This window comes from Diuraphis noxia, unplaced genomic scaffold (genome assembly GCF_037042655.1).
Source record: "Diuraphis noxia isolate RWA-SAM2 unplaced genomic scaffold, SU_Dnox_SAM2 contig0004, whole genome shotgun sequence".
NCBI classification, from domain to species: Eukaryota; Metazoa; Arthropoda; class Insecta; order Hemiptera; family Aphididae; genus Diuraphis; species Diuraphis noxia.
In genome coordinates this window covers 32,244,121-32,264,569 of record NW_028301714.1, presented here as the reverse complement: position 1 = coordinate 32,264,569, position 20,449 = coordinate 32,244,121, and the positions used below count along the sequence as shown (strand labels likewise).

General features: G+C 25.6%; 2 protein-coding genes across 2 annotated transcripts; one reads left to right on the top strand and one right to left on the bottom strand.

Moving 5' to 3' along the window:
* Window positions 1-159: 159 nt before the first annotated feature.
* LOC107170160 (Vav guanine nucleotide exchange factor) lies at window positions 160-9,919 on the top strand. Its single transcript, XM_089225925.1, has 18 exons — window positions 160-526; window positions 1,744-1,919; window positions 1,997-2,062; window positions 2,265-2,406; window positions 3,745-3,918; window positions 3,992-4,195; window positions 4,613-4,732; window positions 4,809-4,925; window positions 5,021-5,136; window positions 5,291-5,339; window positions 6,098-6,300; window positions 6,504-6,621; window positions 6,701-6,859; window positions 7,731-7,786; window positions 8,538-8,669; window positions 8,750-8,899; window positions 8,972-9,140; window positions 9,210-9,919. The coding sequence occupies exons 1-18, from the start codon at window positions 317-319 to the stop codon at window positions 9,273-9,275; spliced, it is 2,427 nt and encodes an 808-aa protein (XP_089082051.1). The 5' UTR covers window positions 160-316; the 3' UTR covers window positions 9,276-9,919.
* LOC107170161 (torsin-1A-like) lies at window positions 9,187-13,557 on the bottom strand. Its single transcript, XM_089225928.1, has 6 exons — window positions 13,141-13,557; window positions 12,399-12,670; window positions 11,047-11,192; window positions 10,614-10,762; window positions 10,215-10,359; window positions 9,187-9,380 (listed from the first exon to the last, which is right to left on the bottom strand). Exons 1-6 carry the CDS (start codon window positions 13,337-13,339, stop codon window positions 9,272-9,274), a joined length of 1,020 nt encoding a protein of 339 aa, XP_089082054.1. The 5' UTR covers window positions 13,340-13,557; the 3' UTR covers window positions 9,187-9,271.
* Window positions 13,558-20,449: the final 6,892 nt, after the last annotated feature.

The following is a 20,449-nucleotide window of genomic DNA, read 5'->3' as shown; positions in this document are numbered from 1 at the left end:
CAGTGTGACCAAGTGCTTATTGATTTTATTTTATTTTCTATGGCTGCGGGAGAACTTATATGCTTACCGCTAAAGTATAGCTACACTGTTAACATGAGTATTTATTCGTTATCAGCAGGAAATTACGTATCATCGTATACATTAATTCATATGCTTCGAATCAAAATAAACATTCAACAAGTTGATTGTTGTTATTTATCAAAAATTGTGTTGACATTCCTTTTCAAAACTTCGTTTTTTACTTGTACTTTTTTTCAAACAATTTTTGATTTTATCATGAACTTTTATTTAATTTTTACTGTATTCCATTGATGTCATGGCGAACGGTGGTTGGCGTGAATGTGCAAATTGGCTAACAAGGTGTGGCGCTATCAGATCTGATCATAAAGTCAATTGGCCAGAATCTACAATCGACGATTTAGCACATACACTTAGGGATGGAGTAATTTTATGCAATCTTTTAAACATTCTAGAGCCAGGATGTCTAGGGACAAAAGACATAAATCAAAAACCACAAATGGCTCAAGTAATGATATATCTTTCATAACAACTAAATTGAAAAATTAATAAAATGATACATACATACCTCACATTCATAAATTATATTATAGTCAATAAGGGTTTAAACACTGATTAATACAGCAATTTGTCATAGGATAAACTTATTTATGTAGAATTCAAAAACGACAATGCTTAACACTATCCATTAAATTTTAATCTTAATTTTCTTTATTTGTATAATTAAATTGCATCACTGTATTTATTTATAAACATTTTATATTGTTCAAAAAGAATTTCTTTCATTTAAGTTCCAACAAGTGTAATAAATTTAAAATAATAATATGTTTTTGTTAATTTGCATCTTTGGTCACACACATAAAGTTTTAGAATTACAGATGATCACCGGCGATCATATGGCAGTCAATGTATTAAAAATATTTTTAATAATTCTTGGGATTTATTTATTTTTTGGAAAATTTTGATTTGAATTAATTTAAATTTGTGTACTCCCTATAGACAATAAGTCCATAATAATGTGGTTGTAAAATGTGGGAACTAAGGTAATTCAACATGTTTAGTATTTATTATGTTAATCTATCAATATATAATCACAAAAATTATCCTAGTATAATAAATATCCCACATTATATTTGTAATATATTACTCTAAAACCATTTTTAAGAACTATTATCCTTAACATAAATATTTTGATAACTGAAGTACTACTCCAACCAAATTTTGAAGTAAATATCAAAATTCTCAACAAATTATTCACCCATTAATTAACATGATTTACAGTAAAAAGAAGGTTCTCAACTTAAAAACCAAATGTTGTATCACCATGGGATACCTACTCATTAAATTAATAGTACATAACATCCTAAGAATTTTAAAATATAGTCTTTAACCACAAATTTCAAAAATCAGAATTTGTAATAATTAATATAATGCATTTTTGCAGTTGAATAAGTTCAGTTTACCTTGGCTTATTTTCTTAGACTTATATTAAAGTATTTAATCTATATAGTATACATTATGTGCTAATTTGGATAAATTTATTTATGCGGTATATTTTTATTAAAAAAAGTGTTCATTGTTTAAACTTTTTAAAAGTATAGACACTATAGCTTAAACATAAATAAAAATTGTTTACATTCTTGAAAATGTATGTTGTTTTTAAAAATTAGATAGGTTTGCAGTACATTCAATTTCTTTCTTATTATTTTTATTTTTTGTTTTTAGTTCTTATGTTTGCGCAACATAAAAACATTTCTGCAAGTATGTCAAGAAGTTTTTGATGTTAAAGAGTATGATATATTTGATCCAATTGTATTGTTTGAACTATCTGATTTTTTCAAAGTTATTCGTACCTTATCAATTCTATCACAAACTCAAAAATTGCAAAGACTTCATATTCCGTATGTATCTATAATAAATACAATTTATTATTTTTTTTTACACATGCAATTTTTTTTGAAATGTCTTTTGATTGCAGTGGATTTATTGTTACTAAACCAAGAACATTATCACAAGAAGACATATACAGAAACATAAATTCATTGTAAGTTATATTATTTTACAAATATTTTTAGTGATGGGTATTGTATTGGTATTATAACATATATTTCATTTATGTATATAAATTATTCATCTAAAAAATGTATTTGTTTATTTTACTAATAGTATTTTACTAATACCCATTACTATAATTAACTACCTAATTAATTATTGTTGTTTTGAATGATTTTAAAATTATATTTTAGAGACCTTGTATCTTCTAGAAGTGCTTTATTAGATTCTTTTCATGAAAATGAATACACCAGTTATGATACTCATATTCGAAATGAAGAAATTTATCATGATTTGTGTGCAATTGATATTCAATCTTCTCTAACTATTTCAGAGGTATTTTATTAAATATTATTAGTTATCTAATTTTTTTGTGATAAAAGTCTGTCCGATAATTTTAATGACTATTTAATAATGAAAAAGCAGGGATAGTAAGAAACCTCTTTGTTGTATAATATAGGTCTCAACTCTTGTGTGTACATCGTCATTGAAGAGTAGATCTTTGAAATGTATATGTTAAATTTGAATTAATTGTTTACAAAAAACATTACCTTCAAAAATTTCACTGTGATTACAAAGTATAAAATACTTATCAGTTATTGTGTCTACCTTAATTTACACGACATAATTTTAAAAAATGAATTAAAAATTATAAAAAGTATAATAAAAATTAGAAATTCAAGTTTTATAATTAACTTGGGAAGGAATATGTTTAGACATGAAACTTAAGATGTCTTTACATAGATTTTCGTGCTTTTGACACCACATGAATTCAACTTTATAACTGTGTAGATGTTGACGAACTGTACCTCTATATTTCTTGTTGTGCCATTTAGAGGACCCCCACAATCTCTCGACACTCTGTGTGTAAGCTCTAGTGCAGGGGTCGCCAACCTTTTCAAACAAGTGAGCTACATTTGAAATTTTTAGCCCCAGGTGATCGACATCTAGGAGAATTTAGGTCTTTAGGAAAAGATTTGTTTTATGAGCAAAAAAAAAAAGGTCTAAGCTCCAAAGAATAAATATTTATTGTTTCTTCATGATGATAATAATAATAATAATTTAATATATTGATAATACACGAAAAATAGTAAAAAAAATTACATTATCCGATTATTTATTATTAGGCGATCGACTGATAATGGTAAAATTAATTTTTATAACAATCGACCTATATTCCTAGAAAGATCGACTGGTTGGCAACCCCTGCTCTAGTGTGTTCACACTAAATGAACAACTTCTGTGTGAAAGCTAGTATGTAATTTTCAATGTAATTTTGAATTGTAATAAAATTTTTTAAAAATGTTAATGTTGTAATAAAACATTTCTAAGAGCATCTATAGAAAAAAAATTGAAAATATTTATAAATAACTCAAAAGGTATTGTAAAGAATACTTTTATTTTTGTATTCAAATAAATGAGTTTTGTAGTATTCAGAATACCTACTTAAATAATAAATTTACAAATAATTATTGTACTTATAATAAGTATTTAATATTTAATGGTCAAATACATTAACATTATTTTCTTAAAATGTTCATAGGTCATATATTTTTTAATAGCCAATAAAATAAAATATATGATATTAAAATATTATATGATCAACTTGTTTCATTATTATGCGAGATTTTTAATTAAACTTCACTTATTTTTATACTTTCATACTTATTTTAGCATCCTGTAGCCCCACAGCAAATTGTTGAAAAACGAGATTATGTCATTAATGAACTAGTTGAAACTGAAAAAAATTATGTTGACGTATTACAGACACTGTTAAAATGCTTTATAAAACCACTTATAAAAATAATGAAAGAAGATGACTTTTGTACAATATTTCAAGGAATAAAAGTAATCTTTAATCAAAATCTCATTTAATTTTTTTTTAATATTTTATTATTATTCATTAATTTAATATGTTTAGGAACTCCATGAAATACATAAGGATTTTCATTTGGATTTAATAAAAGCATGTTCACAGTATAGCTCCTTAAGGCTTTCTGATGTCTTTCTTAATTGGAAAGATAAGTTTTTAGTTTATGCAGATTACTGTGCAAACCTTACAACAGCTCAAGATCGAATACAAAACATTTGCAACCAAAATGAACATATTAATAGAGAAGTTAATGTATGATTTAAATATATTATAATTATTCATATTTTGCTGTATTTGTATTCTTTTTATTTTCATTAATCCTCTGTTTTAATAAAAAGTTATTAATAATTTCATGTTTTAACTTCTTCATTTTATATTATATATATATATATTTTGGTTTTAAGTTATCTTTAGTTTATTGTCTAAATTTCATTAGTTAATTGCATATTTTGTTAAAACATTTTATAAATGAGAATTAAATTTTCTGATCCTTTTAATGTTTCTAAATTACCTGTTATAATATTAAATTTTGAGGTAGTCTTTCTTATTACATTCTAATTCAAGTACTAGTTAATAGTATATGCAATAAAAAATATAAAATTTAAAATTTAAAAAAAAAAATTATAGTTTACAAATAACGGCAAAATTGTATGATTATTATTTTTTTAGAGATGTCAAGAAGAAGCTAATAATGGAAAATTTAAATTACGAGATATATTGTCTGTACCAATGCAAAGGATACTTAAATATCACCTATTATTAGATAAACTTATACATGATACTCCACAGGTACAATAACCATAATTTATCTTATTTGTTATTCTTGTAAAATAAAAATCTTCATATAACTATGATTATAAATTAGACACATAAGGATCTTCCTGGTTTAGAATGGGCAAAAGAGTGTATGGTTGACATAGCTCAATATATAAATGAAGTAAAGAGAGATAGTGATACTTTGCAAATCATGAATGATGTTCAGGTAATAATTATTAATATATGTTATCGTAAAAATTGCAAAATAATATTTTAAAATGTTTTATAATTTATAATAACGATAAAATTATAAAATTTCAGAAAAGTATTGTTGATTGGAATATCGTTGGAATGATGGAATTGAAAAATTATGGCCATTTAATAACTGATGGTGAATTAAAAATTAAAGCCCATAATGATCAGAAATTAAAACCAAGGTATTTTAATTTGTTTAATTGATTTTAAATTTTTAGTTTAATTTAAAATTAATTAGATTTTGCTTATTGTGCATGCTAGTATAAGTACATGTTTTATTTTTAATGATTTTTTTTTTGATTGTATGTAGATATTTTATTATTTTCATTTTTGTAGATATGTCTTCATTTTTGACCAAGTTGTGTTGATGTGCAAATCAATTAGAGTAAGTCAAATATCTATCCATGTATTTACAAAGTTAATTATGTACCAATATTGACTAACTCTTAATACTGTTAATTTATTTTTTTTTTCATATTAAATTACAAAACAAAAAAATTTATTAATAAAATAAAATAATTTAAGGGGATTGGAAGCGGTGATTTTCTGTCTTTGTCTAACACACTTGGGACATACAATATGCCTGGCAAAAATTAAGGTACTTCTATTTGTTCAATTCAAAATATGTAAAGATGTGTTAATTGGTATACAAGTTGACTTTGCATCAGTTGAAGCACATTTTTGATTGTAGTAAGATATTTTGATAAGAATAAATATTTAAAATTTTATAAATTTGTCAATTTTTTAATGAAATATATTAAAAATATGCTTCGACCGATGCAAAGTAAACTTGTACACCAATTCAAAAATCTACATATTTTAAATCTAGCAACTAGAAGTACTTTAATTTTTATCGGGCATATTGTATGTTCCACGTGTGTTAGACAAAGACAGAAAATCACCGCTTCCAATCCCCTTAACTGAAATTAGTTTAACAAATGATAAATCTTTATTAAAAACAGTAATTATTTTTGGTTTTAATAATTGATTTTGTCCAAATTTAAACTAAAAATAACTATGTTTGTATTTTTTAGTTACAGAATTAATTAATTTTTTAATCTTTAAGTATATAAATCGAACATTTTATAAATCAATTTCGGCAAAAAAAATTTGTTTTTTTAAATTAAATTTATTGGTTTCCAGAGTGATCAATATTCTTATAAGCAATCACTTATTATATCACAATATCGTCTAGAAGATTATACTAGCCGCAAATTCTTATATAGAGAAAATAGATGGTCCCATCAGTTTCACATGGTTCACAAGTCAGAAAGTATTGTGTATACATTTTATGCAAGATCTGAAGAACAAAAAATGAAATGGATGAAAGCAATTAAAGATGCCATGTAAGAAACCTATAACATAATTGATTATATACATTAAAAAATACTAATAAATATGATTTATTTACTTCAATTTTAAGAGTTAACATTCCTTGTAACTTGTATTACATATTATAGATTTTAGACTAATCAATAGAAATCAATATTTTAAAATGTATACACTGAGTTTTCAGATATGTTTTTATTAATACAATTTTTATTTTTAGGGACAATATTGAGCCATCAGTATGCAATTTAACAAGTCACAAATTTGTGATGCAAACTTTTGACATACCAACCATATGTTATCATTGTTCAAAATACTTGAAAGGCTGTATATTTCAAGTAAACTATTATTTAAACTTAATTTGTTTTATTGTTTGTACTTTTCATATCTAAAAAATATTTTATTTTATTTTTATAGGGTTACAAATGTGAAGAATGTTTTATTAGTGTTCATAAATCATGCATACCAGAATCGGGAAGATGTGGTTTAATCAGTCCACAATCTACTATCACTCAAAACACTATGTTTTCAAATCGTTTTCCAGCAGATCATGCTAGTTTCAATCAGCGACACAGAGTATGAATCTATATAGATATATATTAATATAATAAAAATTTTTAAAACTTTTGCATTGACTAAAAAAATATAATTCAATCCAATTATTTCTTACGTAATATACAGCAGAAACTCGATTATCCATGTTTTTTAGTTGGACTATCAGGGTTTTTATTAAATTTAATTTACTTAAAAAAAATTATATGTACATAAGTATGTTTGTTTATTGTAGATTTTTTAGAAATAATATGAATGTGTATGTAGTTAATAAAAAAGAAAAAATAGTAATTTTGTATAATGTGATAAAAAAAATGTATGTATAAAATGTATAAATACTGCAAATATTTAAAAAAAATCACTCAATTTTACGTCAAGGCTCTGGTTCAATGACTGACAGTTAAAAATAAATTCTACTGTATGTTTGATGTTTAAGTATTTTGGTCATCAAACTAATTTAAAATGAAAAGTTATTATAAAATAATATGGTCATTTTTTTTTTTTTTACAAATAATCTTTAAAATTATTATTTATTAAAGTGTATGTTAAAAGGAAAAAAACGTTTTATTACAATAAACCATGTATAATTTTCTCTTAGTATAAAAAATAAACTCATTTAGAAGCATATGTAGATCTTAAACAAAATAAGTTTTAACTATATTAAAATCACTAGTTTTTTTAGTATAATATATCATTATTAGTCTGATGAAACTTTTTAAAATTATTTTTAACTAATAATAGTTGTTTGTTATTCATTACATTTTAATTTAATTTTCAGTAAAATTAATATATTAATATAAAAAATAAATTCATAGCAAATATAAATGTATATATTTATTTAATTTGTATTTACATAAGTAAAATAATTCATAAAAAAAATAACTTCTTATTTCAGTCACCAGATTGGACAAGAAATTGGTCGGACAATGATACTTTAACAGAACATTTGTGGTGAGTAGTAAACTTGTAAAAAATTAAAAATAAAACTAAATATCCCCAGCAATTTGAAACTAAAGCAAAACTCTAGAATTTTGTTTAGATTTTCAATAAAAAATGTTACAAATATCATAAGCAAAATGGCATATTACTCAGTATGGCTCTAAGCTAATTTAGTTATAATTAATAATGGACTTTGGTAATTATCAATAAAATTCCTTGTTTGTAAGATTTTGCAATTATTTTTTATCAGAGTAAGATATTAAAATTTAGTTGAAACTACCATTAAAACAATAATTACTATAAAATAGGTCACTTTAAAAAACACTAGACATTTTTTTTTCTAAATTTATCTTGCACAAACCGCATATCCACATTTTGCACTTCTATGATTGCGACTAAATTCGAGTAATTAAGTCACAAATCCATCATATATTTAACTGAAAACAATACTTTTGCTGTCATTGTATGCATATTCTGACTACACACAAGGCTCCTAAACGATCAGGCAGTTGCAGCTCTTGAAGTTTTTTAGTATATTCTTTCAAAATGAATCAAAAAGTATAAAACATTGGTTTATAAATTGTACACAAAATAGAGACAAAGAAAACGAGTAGTCAAAGTATACTAATTATATTAGAACTCTTCAGTTGGGTTTTTACTAATATTTAGTTTTCTAATTATATTTATAAAAGTGCACTAGTGCACAGCAAGGTTTGTTATTAATAATGATAACTATAATTCAATAAATTATTTTATTAAATAGGTTTGTTGGAGAAATGGATAGAGATCGTGCAACAAATTTATTAGAAAGTGAATCTGGTGGTACCTATTTAGTACGAATACGACCTAGAGGACCTACTAGACCAGTAGAAACTGTTTATGCGTTGAGTTTAAAGTATGCTATTTTACAATAATTGAAATATCAAGTATCAAAATTATGAATTCATTTAATACAACATATGTAATTATAATTAGATCCAATAACCAAGTAAAGCATATGAAAATATGTGAAAGATTGGAAGACGGAATTAGCAGTTTTTATTTATCAGAAAAACGGTTCTTTCCTAACCTAGTTGAATTAGTTAATTTTTATGAACGAAATAGTTTGAGTGAAAATTTTACAGGGTATGTAGATATAATATATAACTATAAACATAATATATTTATAATAGGTTTATTAAACTATTAATTTTACAGGTTGGACATTAAATTGAAATGGCCATTTTGTCGAATACTCGCCATAGCAAAGTATAATTTTTCTCCTACTGAATCAAACCAGTTACCATTAAAAGAAGGATGTACGTTGAAAATTTTGAGCAAAGAAGGGGATCAAAAAGGATGGTGGAAAGGACAAATTGGAGACAAAGTAATTGACTATTATATTAATATTTTTAGTAATAAAACATTAAACATATATTTTAATATTTATTTTCAGATCGGTTTTTTTCCAAAAGTATATGTACAAGAACATACCCAGAGTACATTAAAAATATCAACTTAAATTGTATTTAATTCAGTTGTAACCAATGCTTTTATTCTTTTACAACCAGAAGAAGAAAATAACTTTTGAGGCTCGGGACCAAATGTAATTATCCGCAATATTTCACTGAAAAAAGTTAATATATTTAGTACATTTTACATATAATCTGTCAAATACGTTTGTTTGTTTTTAACTATATATAAGTCTCAAAAATGTATCATTATGCATTGATATATACAATTATACACACAATTTCACATATATTTAATCGATTGAATATTCGTTGATGTTTATGTTTGTTAAGATAGAAAACAATATTTTATTTTATGTGCTATATAAGGAATATTTGTAATTGAATATTTATAATTTTGTAAAGTTAAGGTATATATTAAAATTGTGTCCATAATTTATGTTTCAATATACCAAACATTTATACATATTTTTTTTTACTTTTTTAGTCATATCGTAAAAAACTGTGTCATTACATATTATTAAGCATTTTTAATTTTTAAATACCATACTTTTGTTGAGAAATTTATTTCTATATTAATACTGCTATATACTAATAGTATAAACATATTTTTAATACATAAAAAGTATAATAAATTAATTGTATTTTTGTATTTGAACACTTTTTAACTTAATATAATAATAGAGTTAACATATATTATGTTTTGATTTTTAATTTTTATAGTTTATGTTCTATTTTCTTAACGTTTTTATGTAAGACATTTTTTCAAGAAATTTTTTTTACATAACAATTAAATTATTTAGATGAAATAAATGTAAATGTATAAAATATAAAGTATGTGTTTGAAGTAAATTTAATATTTTTAAATATTAAAATGATTGCCAGTTGATTTCAATTCAATAAAATAGTATCATAATGCAATGAAAAAAATAAGCGAAAGATTTAATTTGTCATAAAACTAATTTTATATATTTCACTTATTAAATTACCTTTTTGTTTTAGAGTCCAAATATTTGTTTAGATTTTTTAACTCTGCATCTATACATTGTTCTACATGAACTTTTTCAAGTGGTAAAAATGGAACATAATGATCAATAATATGAGAATCTATTATTGCACTTCTCTTGAATCCTCCTATTAAAATAAATACATCAATAAATATAATCATTTAAAAATGTATCTATAAAATTACCACCAAAGTTTTAAATGATTTATTTTATTTCAAAAAAGTTATAAGACTCACATTTAAATTAAATAAAGATGTAAATGTTTTTTGTGTCACCCTTTAAATAGTTATAAAATTATGTCTTTTGACAACTATTATGAATATGAAACATATTAATTAAAAATAATAACTATAACTAAATAATAATGAATATAAGTTTTACCTTCTTCATTGAAAGCAGATTTTAATAAAATGGTATCAAAATCTTGAACTTTCATCATCTCTCTAGAAAATCCATTATCCCAAAGATCTAAGTATTTTTTTATAATAGCATCACTGCCTGCATTAGTTAAAAATATAAAAATTGAATTCCTGTAATATTAATAAAGCAATTAAATATGCCTCTTTTAAAAATGTATAATCAATCATTTAACTTTAATATTCATGTACCTATAGATACATTTAAGTAGTCCAATTCTATTGTCTTTTTTGTTCAAAAAAACCTTTTTATTTTAATAATATATTTCTTTTACATTCAAAATGTATCAACATTTATAAAGACAGAAACTCTGTGCAAAATGTACATTCTTTTGATTTATTAAATAGTTAGACAATATCATCAGACCCTAAAACACAATTATTAACTAATAAATTACCTAGAATCAATAGACACATCATTGTTTTCAAGAATTGGTATTAGTACATCTAATATACCCAAAGGTATATAATGGATTTCATCAAAAACAAATAAATTTGTATCGCATGATTTTATAGCGGATTTCACATCAAAACGAAGTTTTTCCTGAAATATTAATTAATATTAAGTACCTATCAACATGTGAGTGTTAAACAAATAATTAAATTTCATCAAAATTACAAAAATGTATTATTAAAAGTAAAAATACAAAGATTATACATTAAATTATGGTGAGATCAAAACAGAAGTGAACATTACTATTCTATATTCTGTTATTTTTATAGATGGGTTTACAATAATCAAAACTTATTATTTTACATTCAAACACACAGAATATACGAGGTGTGGCAATTAAATAACGAGAATTTGTTTCTATCTCCTATAGTGGTAACACTAATACCTTGAAAATTTGTTGACCTTAAGTTCACGAGGTAATACACAAGTCTGCCAAATTTGATAGTGATCGGTGTTATATTTTGTGCTCTCCGATTTTTTAAAGTTAGTAGTGTAGTGTCGTGACGTACAAAAATGTGTGACGTGAAAAACGAGCAACGAATCGTCACCAAGTTTCTGGTGAAATCTGGTGAAAAAACGGCCAAAATTTTTCGTAAATTACAGCGTGTGTTTGGTAATGACTGCTTATCAAAACCACGTGTGTACGAATGGGCATCACGCTTTGCATCAAGTCGAGAATCAGCGCAAGACGATGCAACGTCAAATCAAAACCATGCTGATCTGTTTCTTCGATATTAGGGGTGTTGTGCACAAAGAATTTGTTCCACAAGGTCAAACAGTGACAGGGGTATTTTATATTGAAGTTCTTAAGCGATTGTGTCATAGAATGTCTCGTGTGAGGCCGGAATTAGTCAAAAATGGTTGGATCCTTCACCATGACAATGCGTCTGCACACTCATCATTAAAAGTTCAACAGTTTTTGACCAGTAGGAACATAACAACGCTCCCCAACCAACGGTACAGCCCTGATCTGGCTTCACTGGACTTCTGGCTATTTCCAAAGTTAAAGGAACTTAAAAAGTTAAAGTCAATGAAAGGACATCGCTATGAGGATTTGGAGGACATTCAACGTGCCGTAACAACGGTTTTGAAGAGTTTAACTTCTGGAGACTTCCAGGAGTGCTTCCAGAAATGGGAAGAACGCTGGACCAAGTGTGTTAGACTTGGAGGAGAGTACTGTGAAGGCATGGGTGTATTAATCATTGTAAATATTAAATAAATGTTATAAAATTAAAAATTCTCGTTATTTATTTGCCACACCTCGTATCTACCTATCTACCTAAAGAAAATGTTTACCTTATAATAATTTATATTTGAATGAATAGGAAACTCAGATTGTCCATGAATAACATGATATCGTATTTTCTTAATTTTTTCGTCTTTGAACATATGACTAGCAATCAAATCTGACAAAAAATTTTTTCCAGAACCAGTGCAACCATGAAAACTCATTACTAATGGTTTCTTGTTATTTTTGCTCCGATGCAAATTACCTGCCAAAGCAGATACTATAATCTTTGATGCAATATGTTGCCCAAAAAAGTTTTTTTTCATTTCACGCTCTAAATCTGTGTAAAAAATAATGAAAAACTATAGTATCTTAAGATACAAATTTAAAGTTAACACTAAATTTACATAATATATATATAAATGAACATTTTTAATTGAGATTAAATTTTTAGTATTTTAAACAAAAAGAAACAAATAGGTATATCAATTCTACCAAAAAATCATAAGAGTAAAAATCAATGAAACGTAAATAGTGTATAATATTATGCTTGAAAATGCCTACAAATGCATTCATTAAATTATAATTATAAGTCTAAGTTAAAGAAAACCACAAAAAAAAACAACTGCATGGGTTTAGTATGCAGTGAAATCAAAATTAATTATCAATCAGAAATTTAAATACCAATTTAGTATTGTAGGTTAATTATAATTGAACTTTCTTTAATTATACTAAATAACTTTTCTTTTCTTTTACTATTCTTCTGTTATTTATTTTTAGTTACAATATACAATACTATAAAATATTTACCTTTAATTTCAAATGTTTTAGGACAAGTACTAAAAAAAGGGAATTGATAATTTGATTTATTTAGAAAATATCCAGTCACAAAAGCTCCTACAACAAAAGTCCCTGTGATTGGATCTATTAAAGCATGGACAGTACTTGTAGATTTAAAAAAAATTAAAAAACTTAAGACACATAATAAAAAATATTTTTCACATAACATGATGCACCAACTTTTATTTTTAAGTAGGTATATTGACTGTTAGAAAAAAATATTATCATGTATTAGTGTTAGTAAATAATTAGAACTTTTAACTTAGTTAATAGTCAATAATAATATATAAGTCATATTAATATACTATTTTTATTAATACTTTTGTGCAACTAGTTAAAAGTTTTAATTCGTTTACATTTCAAAATGTCTTAACAGTTAAGTTAACACTCAAGTCTTGACTATTGTTATCTAATATTTTTATTTGTATTGATAAGCAAGAAGCGATTAATTTTACTAATATTACTACTATGAAGTTAGAATCAAAAATAAAAAAATAAACTGGGTATAGATAAATTACAGAATGACAAAATATACCCAAACCATTGATTAAATATATATATATATAATTAATGCCCAAACCATATTGTATATAGGTGTATGGTGTTTTATAAGTCTATGGTGTATATATACAATTGAATTTTAAGTTTATAATTGTAATTGTTTTTTGAGCATTTGAGCGAAGCAATGGATATATTGATTTTACAATTATGAATGTTTGCATTTTATTTATTTTGCACTTTATTTTTTTTTTTTTTTGTGTCTGAATACCTACACGATAAATTGCCCAAATAGTACTTAGATTGTTCAATTTTAATTTTCAGTAGTTTTTCCGGTTAAAAACTGAATCTCATTCGTGCATTGGGGAGGTCAGTAGTTTTCAAAACGCCGGGAAAAACAAAAATAAAATTAAGGGATAACGGGAATTTTACGCAAAAAGGCAAATTCGATTTTGAATATGAGTGTAACTCTAAAAAAAACTGGGTACATATTATTTGACAAATGATATGATTAAATAGTGGGTTTTCAATAAACTCGATATTTTTCTACACACTAACAAGAAATCAATAAAAATTACATAAAAATATCGAAAAATTACGTAAAAATGTCAAAAAATGACTTAATCCTAAAAAAGCCAAAAAAATGCATATAAATGCAAAATAATATTTAATTATTCAGATTCACAATTCACATGCTAATTAAACAAATTTGTGGCCAGGAGAGCAGCATCTAAAAAATTCCAAAAAAAAATATTTCTTTTAGTTTTCAACTGCTATTGTAAAAATATGTTAGGAACCTTGTGTAGTGATCCCTCACTAACGCCTATTGCCTATATATTTGAGTTCAGCGACGTTGAATGACGATCAGGTTTTTCAAAGGAGCAGTGTACAGAGTTTATAATTGGCACAACGTTAAAAGTTATAAAATATTTATTAATTAAAAATGAAATTTATTATATAAATTTGAGGACAGAACGTAAAGTATCTGCCCGAGAAGTTAGTAATCTTATTCACTAAAAATATAAGGGAAAAAAAACTTAGTCTGGCGGCTATGTAGAGTGCGCGGACTCTACGACCAAATAAGTTCTACATGTGATGGAGATTTAACTAATTCTAATTCTGCTATGGACGAAGTCCTGTATTTATGCAGAATCTTAGTGGCTAAACTGTTACACGTAAGAGACAAGGAGGTGGATCAAAAGGTGCCGTCGTAGTTGTTGTTTCCAAGTGTATAGTTGAAAGCGGTTTTCTATTCGTAGCTATCAAATATATCTACGAATTGTAATAAATCCGCAGCAGTAGTTAAATTACAAGGCTGAAGATGCGCATTGATATATAATATTGTAATAAATACAGTGGCATGTAACCTAGGGTCCAAGTGTTGCTCAAGCAACACCTTAAATATGGGTGGGTGGGTGGGTACTAGATGGGTATTGCTAGAAGGACAATATTATTACAATAATAAACTAATTAAGTGTTTATAGAAAAATATAATTATAGTATTTGAGTAGTGAGTAGTGTCATAGTGAGTACCAACTTATATAGGTACCTATAGTATACCTATAATTTTATTATTGAGAGGACGTCTAACCCGCATGTGTTGTCTCCGTCTTATACACGTACGACATAGGAAATGTTCAAAACAATAGTAGGTACCTATATTATAATTTTTAAGTTATATAACCAGGGTTAAGATTTTATAGCATTTGCTACTTATTATAGGATAGAGATAAAAATAGCAGAGTGGGCTGTAAATTTGTTTAATGCACCACGAACTCTAAATATGAAATTTTATTTTGCTATTTTTTGCATATTTGAAGAATTTTAGAATTTTTGTATGCCGATAAAGCTCCTAAAAATTCGGTGGTTGGCTATATCGACTCGCGATGTATAGGACTGGTATAGGTTACCCAAGACGAGTACAGACTTACTTAGAATAAAATAATTAATAAAAAGACAATATAATTATAAAATTTCAACGATTGTCGTTAATTCACAATGAATAATAATTAATAAGAATAAGTTAGGGCGCCCCAAATAAATTATAATGATAGACAGCTAATATTATACAGCTATAAATCACACTATTACAAGACAGCTCCGATTATCGGGCCATATATATTGTACAAAATACATAAAATGTTGCAACTCTATAATAATAGAATGCAGTATACAAAAAAAAGGGGGGAAAAACAGCTATAGTTACGACCCGGTTCCAATGGTGTCGCCAATTCACCACCACGCGGATCCGCAGCTATGGTCGATGAAACAGTCCGTCCGGTCCCGCACCTGCACGCTTTTCCAGTGTCCACGCAGACAGCACAAGGTGGTTGTAATTGGCAAAGGTGCCGACAAATGGCGATGACACTGGATTTGCTGGATGTACCGCCAGGTACGCAGACAGACGACGAAGGCCAGTGGCCAGTGGCCCAACAACAACAAAACCAAACAAGGCACGCGACGGCGAACGAGCACAACTATGTTTCAAGATCGACCGCTCGGAGTGGAACACACAGACAAAGTCGTCGGGCGCCGGGCTGGCTGGCGGCACGGTCAGCAGCAGACAACAATGTCGTCGGGCGATGGGAGGGGGGAACTTGCTGGATGACACTTATCTCATCCGCCACCACGCAGCTGTGGTGTACGGGACAAGTTTATGCTGTCGCACAACGTTCCACGTTCGAACAATTTTAGTGCTACTTTTAAAGTTTTGGTGCCATGTTTTGCTAATATTATTAATTCAACGCTTTATTTTATATTTTTCATAAATCTCATGAAAAATGGTAATCATTAATGCGAATCAATAAGAATTGAAATTTTATTCTTATTTACTCAGATAATTTTGAATAGTTGCATACAAACGATGTCATAATATTCAAGGTATCAATAGTTAATCAGTACATACAAATTTTTTTTAACTGCATACGGAGATTTTAGTTTTTTTTTTATAAATATATGATTTAATAAAGATATTATATGATTTAATAAAGATATATGATAAATTGAATAAAATTTTGATTTGTATTTATTTTTATTTGTTACTATTTTTGATTTTTTTAGGGAATATTTATAGAGCATATTTTACGGTTTTTTTTTGGTCATATCATAGCGCATATTTTAGGATTTTTGATGCTATAAAATCCGAACCCTGATAATAAACATAATATACAAATTGGACATCTAAAATAACTGAAAGAAACAAAAAAAAGCTAAAATAAATTGGTTTATTTGGAATAAGAATAGCGTGAGTCTAATTTATATATATAAAAATTAAATTTCTATCTCTTGCCTATATTAAAAAATAAGTATTTGCATTAAAAAGTAGTATTATAAAATATACCTAGGTATCTATGGATTTCTCTTATTGATTTAGTACAATATAATCCATGGCGATTGTCAATGTCGTTGCGTAGGACGCAGTCTATTAAAGGTTCTAACATTTCAATTAGATAGCAAAGTAGACATGAACGAAAAACATCCTGTTTTCCGTTTAATCTTTTTTTTCATAAATCATATTATTTTTAGACTTCAATTCAGCAGTATCTGATGCGTTTCCATTTCAGCGTCGGAATGCATACAAGTCGCGGACTCTAACAAAGCCCAAAATAATTGATATTTAAGGTAAGTTTGTTTTAATACCAATTCTTTTGCGGCTTAATATTATAAAAGAATTGAGGTACACGTTCGTACACTTTTACAATGGTGATGTTTGCAAAGAGTTCTTCACCTATATGCATTTGAAACTAAAAACTACAATAGGCACTTTAAACATACTTTATATTGTGACTTTTTCAAATATACTAAAATATTCGCTTGAACCCAAAAAGTCAGACTTATTATGGCCTTTTACAATCTTTTAAATAAATGCAAGACTGTCATATTTTGATATGTGGCTGTATTGCATATAGAAATTGATTTTCAGACATACCAAAATATGGCAGTATTGAACTTTAAATTATTAATGAATAATAAAATATTATTAACTGTTAGTTTTTTTGAAATTTGATTAAAATTGTTGTGTTATGATTTAAAATTGTACAGGTAATATATAAAAGGATGAAAATTAATCATTTAATAGTTGTAGGTATGTAATCAGTATCTTTAAAAATAATTTACTATAAAACACTAAATAAAAAATAATATAGGTAATACTTGTTTGAAATACAATGTAAAAAAAAAAGTTACTCATTATAATTATCATGGCCTTATGTTTAATAATATTATGCTACCTATGGCTTTGAAAATAAATAAATAATAAGTCTAATTTTATTATATAAATTAATCACTATCTTCATAGTTTTTTATTATTATTGTTTTATTAGTATTTGTTATAAGTATTATCAATTTCAGATATTTTTAAGTTTTTATAAAAATGATAATAAGCAGGTATCTGGAATAAGTATCGCTTTGCGCGATAAAATTAAATCTTTTTTATTTGTAAGATTCCAGGCTTTTCAATAAATGCAAATTTCATATTATGTAATGTATGTTTGATAATTTTATTTTTGAATTTCTATTTTTCATTAAAACTATAATTTCTTGATAATTTGCTTGCCCATAAGTTGTTTAAATTGTTGTAAAAACAATTTATCAGGGAATTATTTTTTAACTTTAATTAATTTTATATCTCTCTATAAAACCATTTGACCGATAGTATTTTTATTAAAGTTGTTACAAAAATCTTTACTGTGACAGTACTGTACTAGTTAAAATGTCAAAATCAATCAAATTCTGATTTTAGACCTTTCTTATGATATTCCTGAGCTTTTATTGTCCTTCCAGTCCTTGTCTTTAATACTATCATCAAAATCTTCATTATCTAAATCTGTAAACAGAATACAAACTGTGTAGTAACATAATACATAAAGTTCATATAAACACGAGATCAAGATAAAATAATTATTTATTAGAGTCAGTTATTTAATCACACTAAGTTTCCATTGGCACCTATACTAGCTCAATAAAATTTTGTTTGATTTGTTTGAATGTGTCATGTGTGGTTTTCAATGGTAAATCGTTTAAAAAAATATTATAATAATAAAGCTTGTAAAAAATTGCAACTGTGTAGCTGCTAAGTACCTACTTACTGTTCTCATATTCATGTACTTATCACTGAAGGTGTAGTATTTAACCATACAATATTACTTTATTTGTAATATTAAATTCTGCATTTTTAATAGCTGTTAATATTTTCATAGAACAATAACACAATTAAATTAAAATTTATGGTTGATAAGGTTTTGTACATTAGAAATTATCAGAAAATGATTAATATAATGAATTGCATTCGGTATTTATTAGGGTATATAATATTATACAAAATATATACAATAAGCCAACAACTGACATAGATTAAAATATTATTACCTATTTATACATTATATTTTTAATTCATATTGCTTAAAAGTTAAACCATTTAAAATTAAATTAAATTTTTACAGATTTATAGGTAAACAATTATATATATTTTTTTAATGAGCATAAATTTTAAACATCATCGAAAACAAAGGCCATTAGTTACCTACACTTATTTACAATAATGATATAATATAATATGTAGGTACTGATACAATGGTAAGTTATTTAAATAGGATAAAATATTTTTTTTATATAAGATTGAACAATTTTGTTTTTCTTAAAAAATTATTATGTCTAGCTTTTTTTCATGAATAGGTTATTTTATATTTTACGTAAGTACCTAATTCAATAATTTATTAAAATTGCATTTATTATTTATTTTCTAAAAAAAACACAATATATCAAAAATTCATAAATAATAAATTGGAATAATTATTTTAAATTATCGAAGTAAAATAAATAAATATTAATACAAGTAATTATAATTAATCTTTACGTTATTAAAATAAAAACAAACCGGTAGGTATCCGAGTTCTAGTAGTTAACTTGTTGTGGTTAGTGAACTAGCGAAGAAATAATAAGATCTTGTATAAAATATTTAAAACATAAATAAACACATTATAACTAGGAAGGGAAAATAAAAATCAAACATTAATCGGATTATTTTGGATATATAATACCTGTAATGCATAAAATAAGCATGATCGTAATCAATAATCAAACAAAAATAGGCTAAGAAAAAAAAAATATTATATTATAATTTAAATTTAAAATTACAAATATTTTTTGGTTATTGTTGTATCACATTTAATTATTTAAATGAACATTATTCATAAACGTGAACCTCCTTGGTAATAGAAGTTTTATTGAAATATTACATATCTTTGGATTTATCCTATTAGCGTAACATAATATAATCTGTGGCAATTGTCTTTTCAGAACCAGAAGTGACAGTCGATTAAAGATTCTAAAATTATAATTTCAATGAGCACTAGAGCAAACACGAACTAAAAATATTCTGTATTCCGTATAATTTTAATTTCATAATTAATAATATTTTCAGACTTTAATTAAGTATCTGATGCGTTCTTACGTCGGTATCGGAGTGTACCCATACACGTCTTGGATTTCACCAAAACCCCGAAAAAGAGTCGATGTTTGAGGTAAGTTTATTTTCATATTTCAATCAGGCTTGAATCTTATGTTTGGCTTTAAATAAATATTTAACGTCACGAAAAATATATTCCCAAGTTCCAAGTATCGTTAACGCATATTTTATTTCTAAGCGCGAAATTAAGAAATACACGAGATCGAATAATATAAACGCGTTGCGTCGTTTTTCAGGTTGCCAAACATATAATAATTATAATTTCATAATTATAACCTAGATATGTGTTTGTAACGACATTTTTCAATTTTTGTT

Coding starts and splice junctions, on each gene's coding strand:
- LOC107170161 (XM_089225928.1), bottom strand. CDS start 13,339: ATGTTATGTGAAAAATATTTTTTATTATGTGTCTTAAGTTTTTTAATT. Junction 12,671..13,140: donor TAAAACATTTGAAATTAAAG/GTAAATATTTTA, acceptor TTTTTTACACAG/ATTTAGAGCGTGAAATGAAA. Junction 9,381..10,214: donor TTGGACTCTAAAACAAAAAG/GTAATTTAATAA, acceptor AACTTTTTTCAG/TGAAATATTGCGGATAATTA.
- LOC107170160 (XM_089225925.1), top strand. CDS start 317: ATGGCGAACGGTGGTTGGCGTGAATGTGCAAATTGGCTAACAAGGTGT. Junction 2,407..3,744: donor CTTCTCTAACTATTTCAGAG/GTATTTTATTAA, acceptor TACTTATTTTAG/CATCCTGTAGCCCCACAGCA. Junction 4,733..4,808: donor TTATACATGATACTCCACAG/GTACAATAACCA, acceptor ATTATAAATTAG/ACACATAAGGATCTTCCTGG.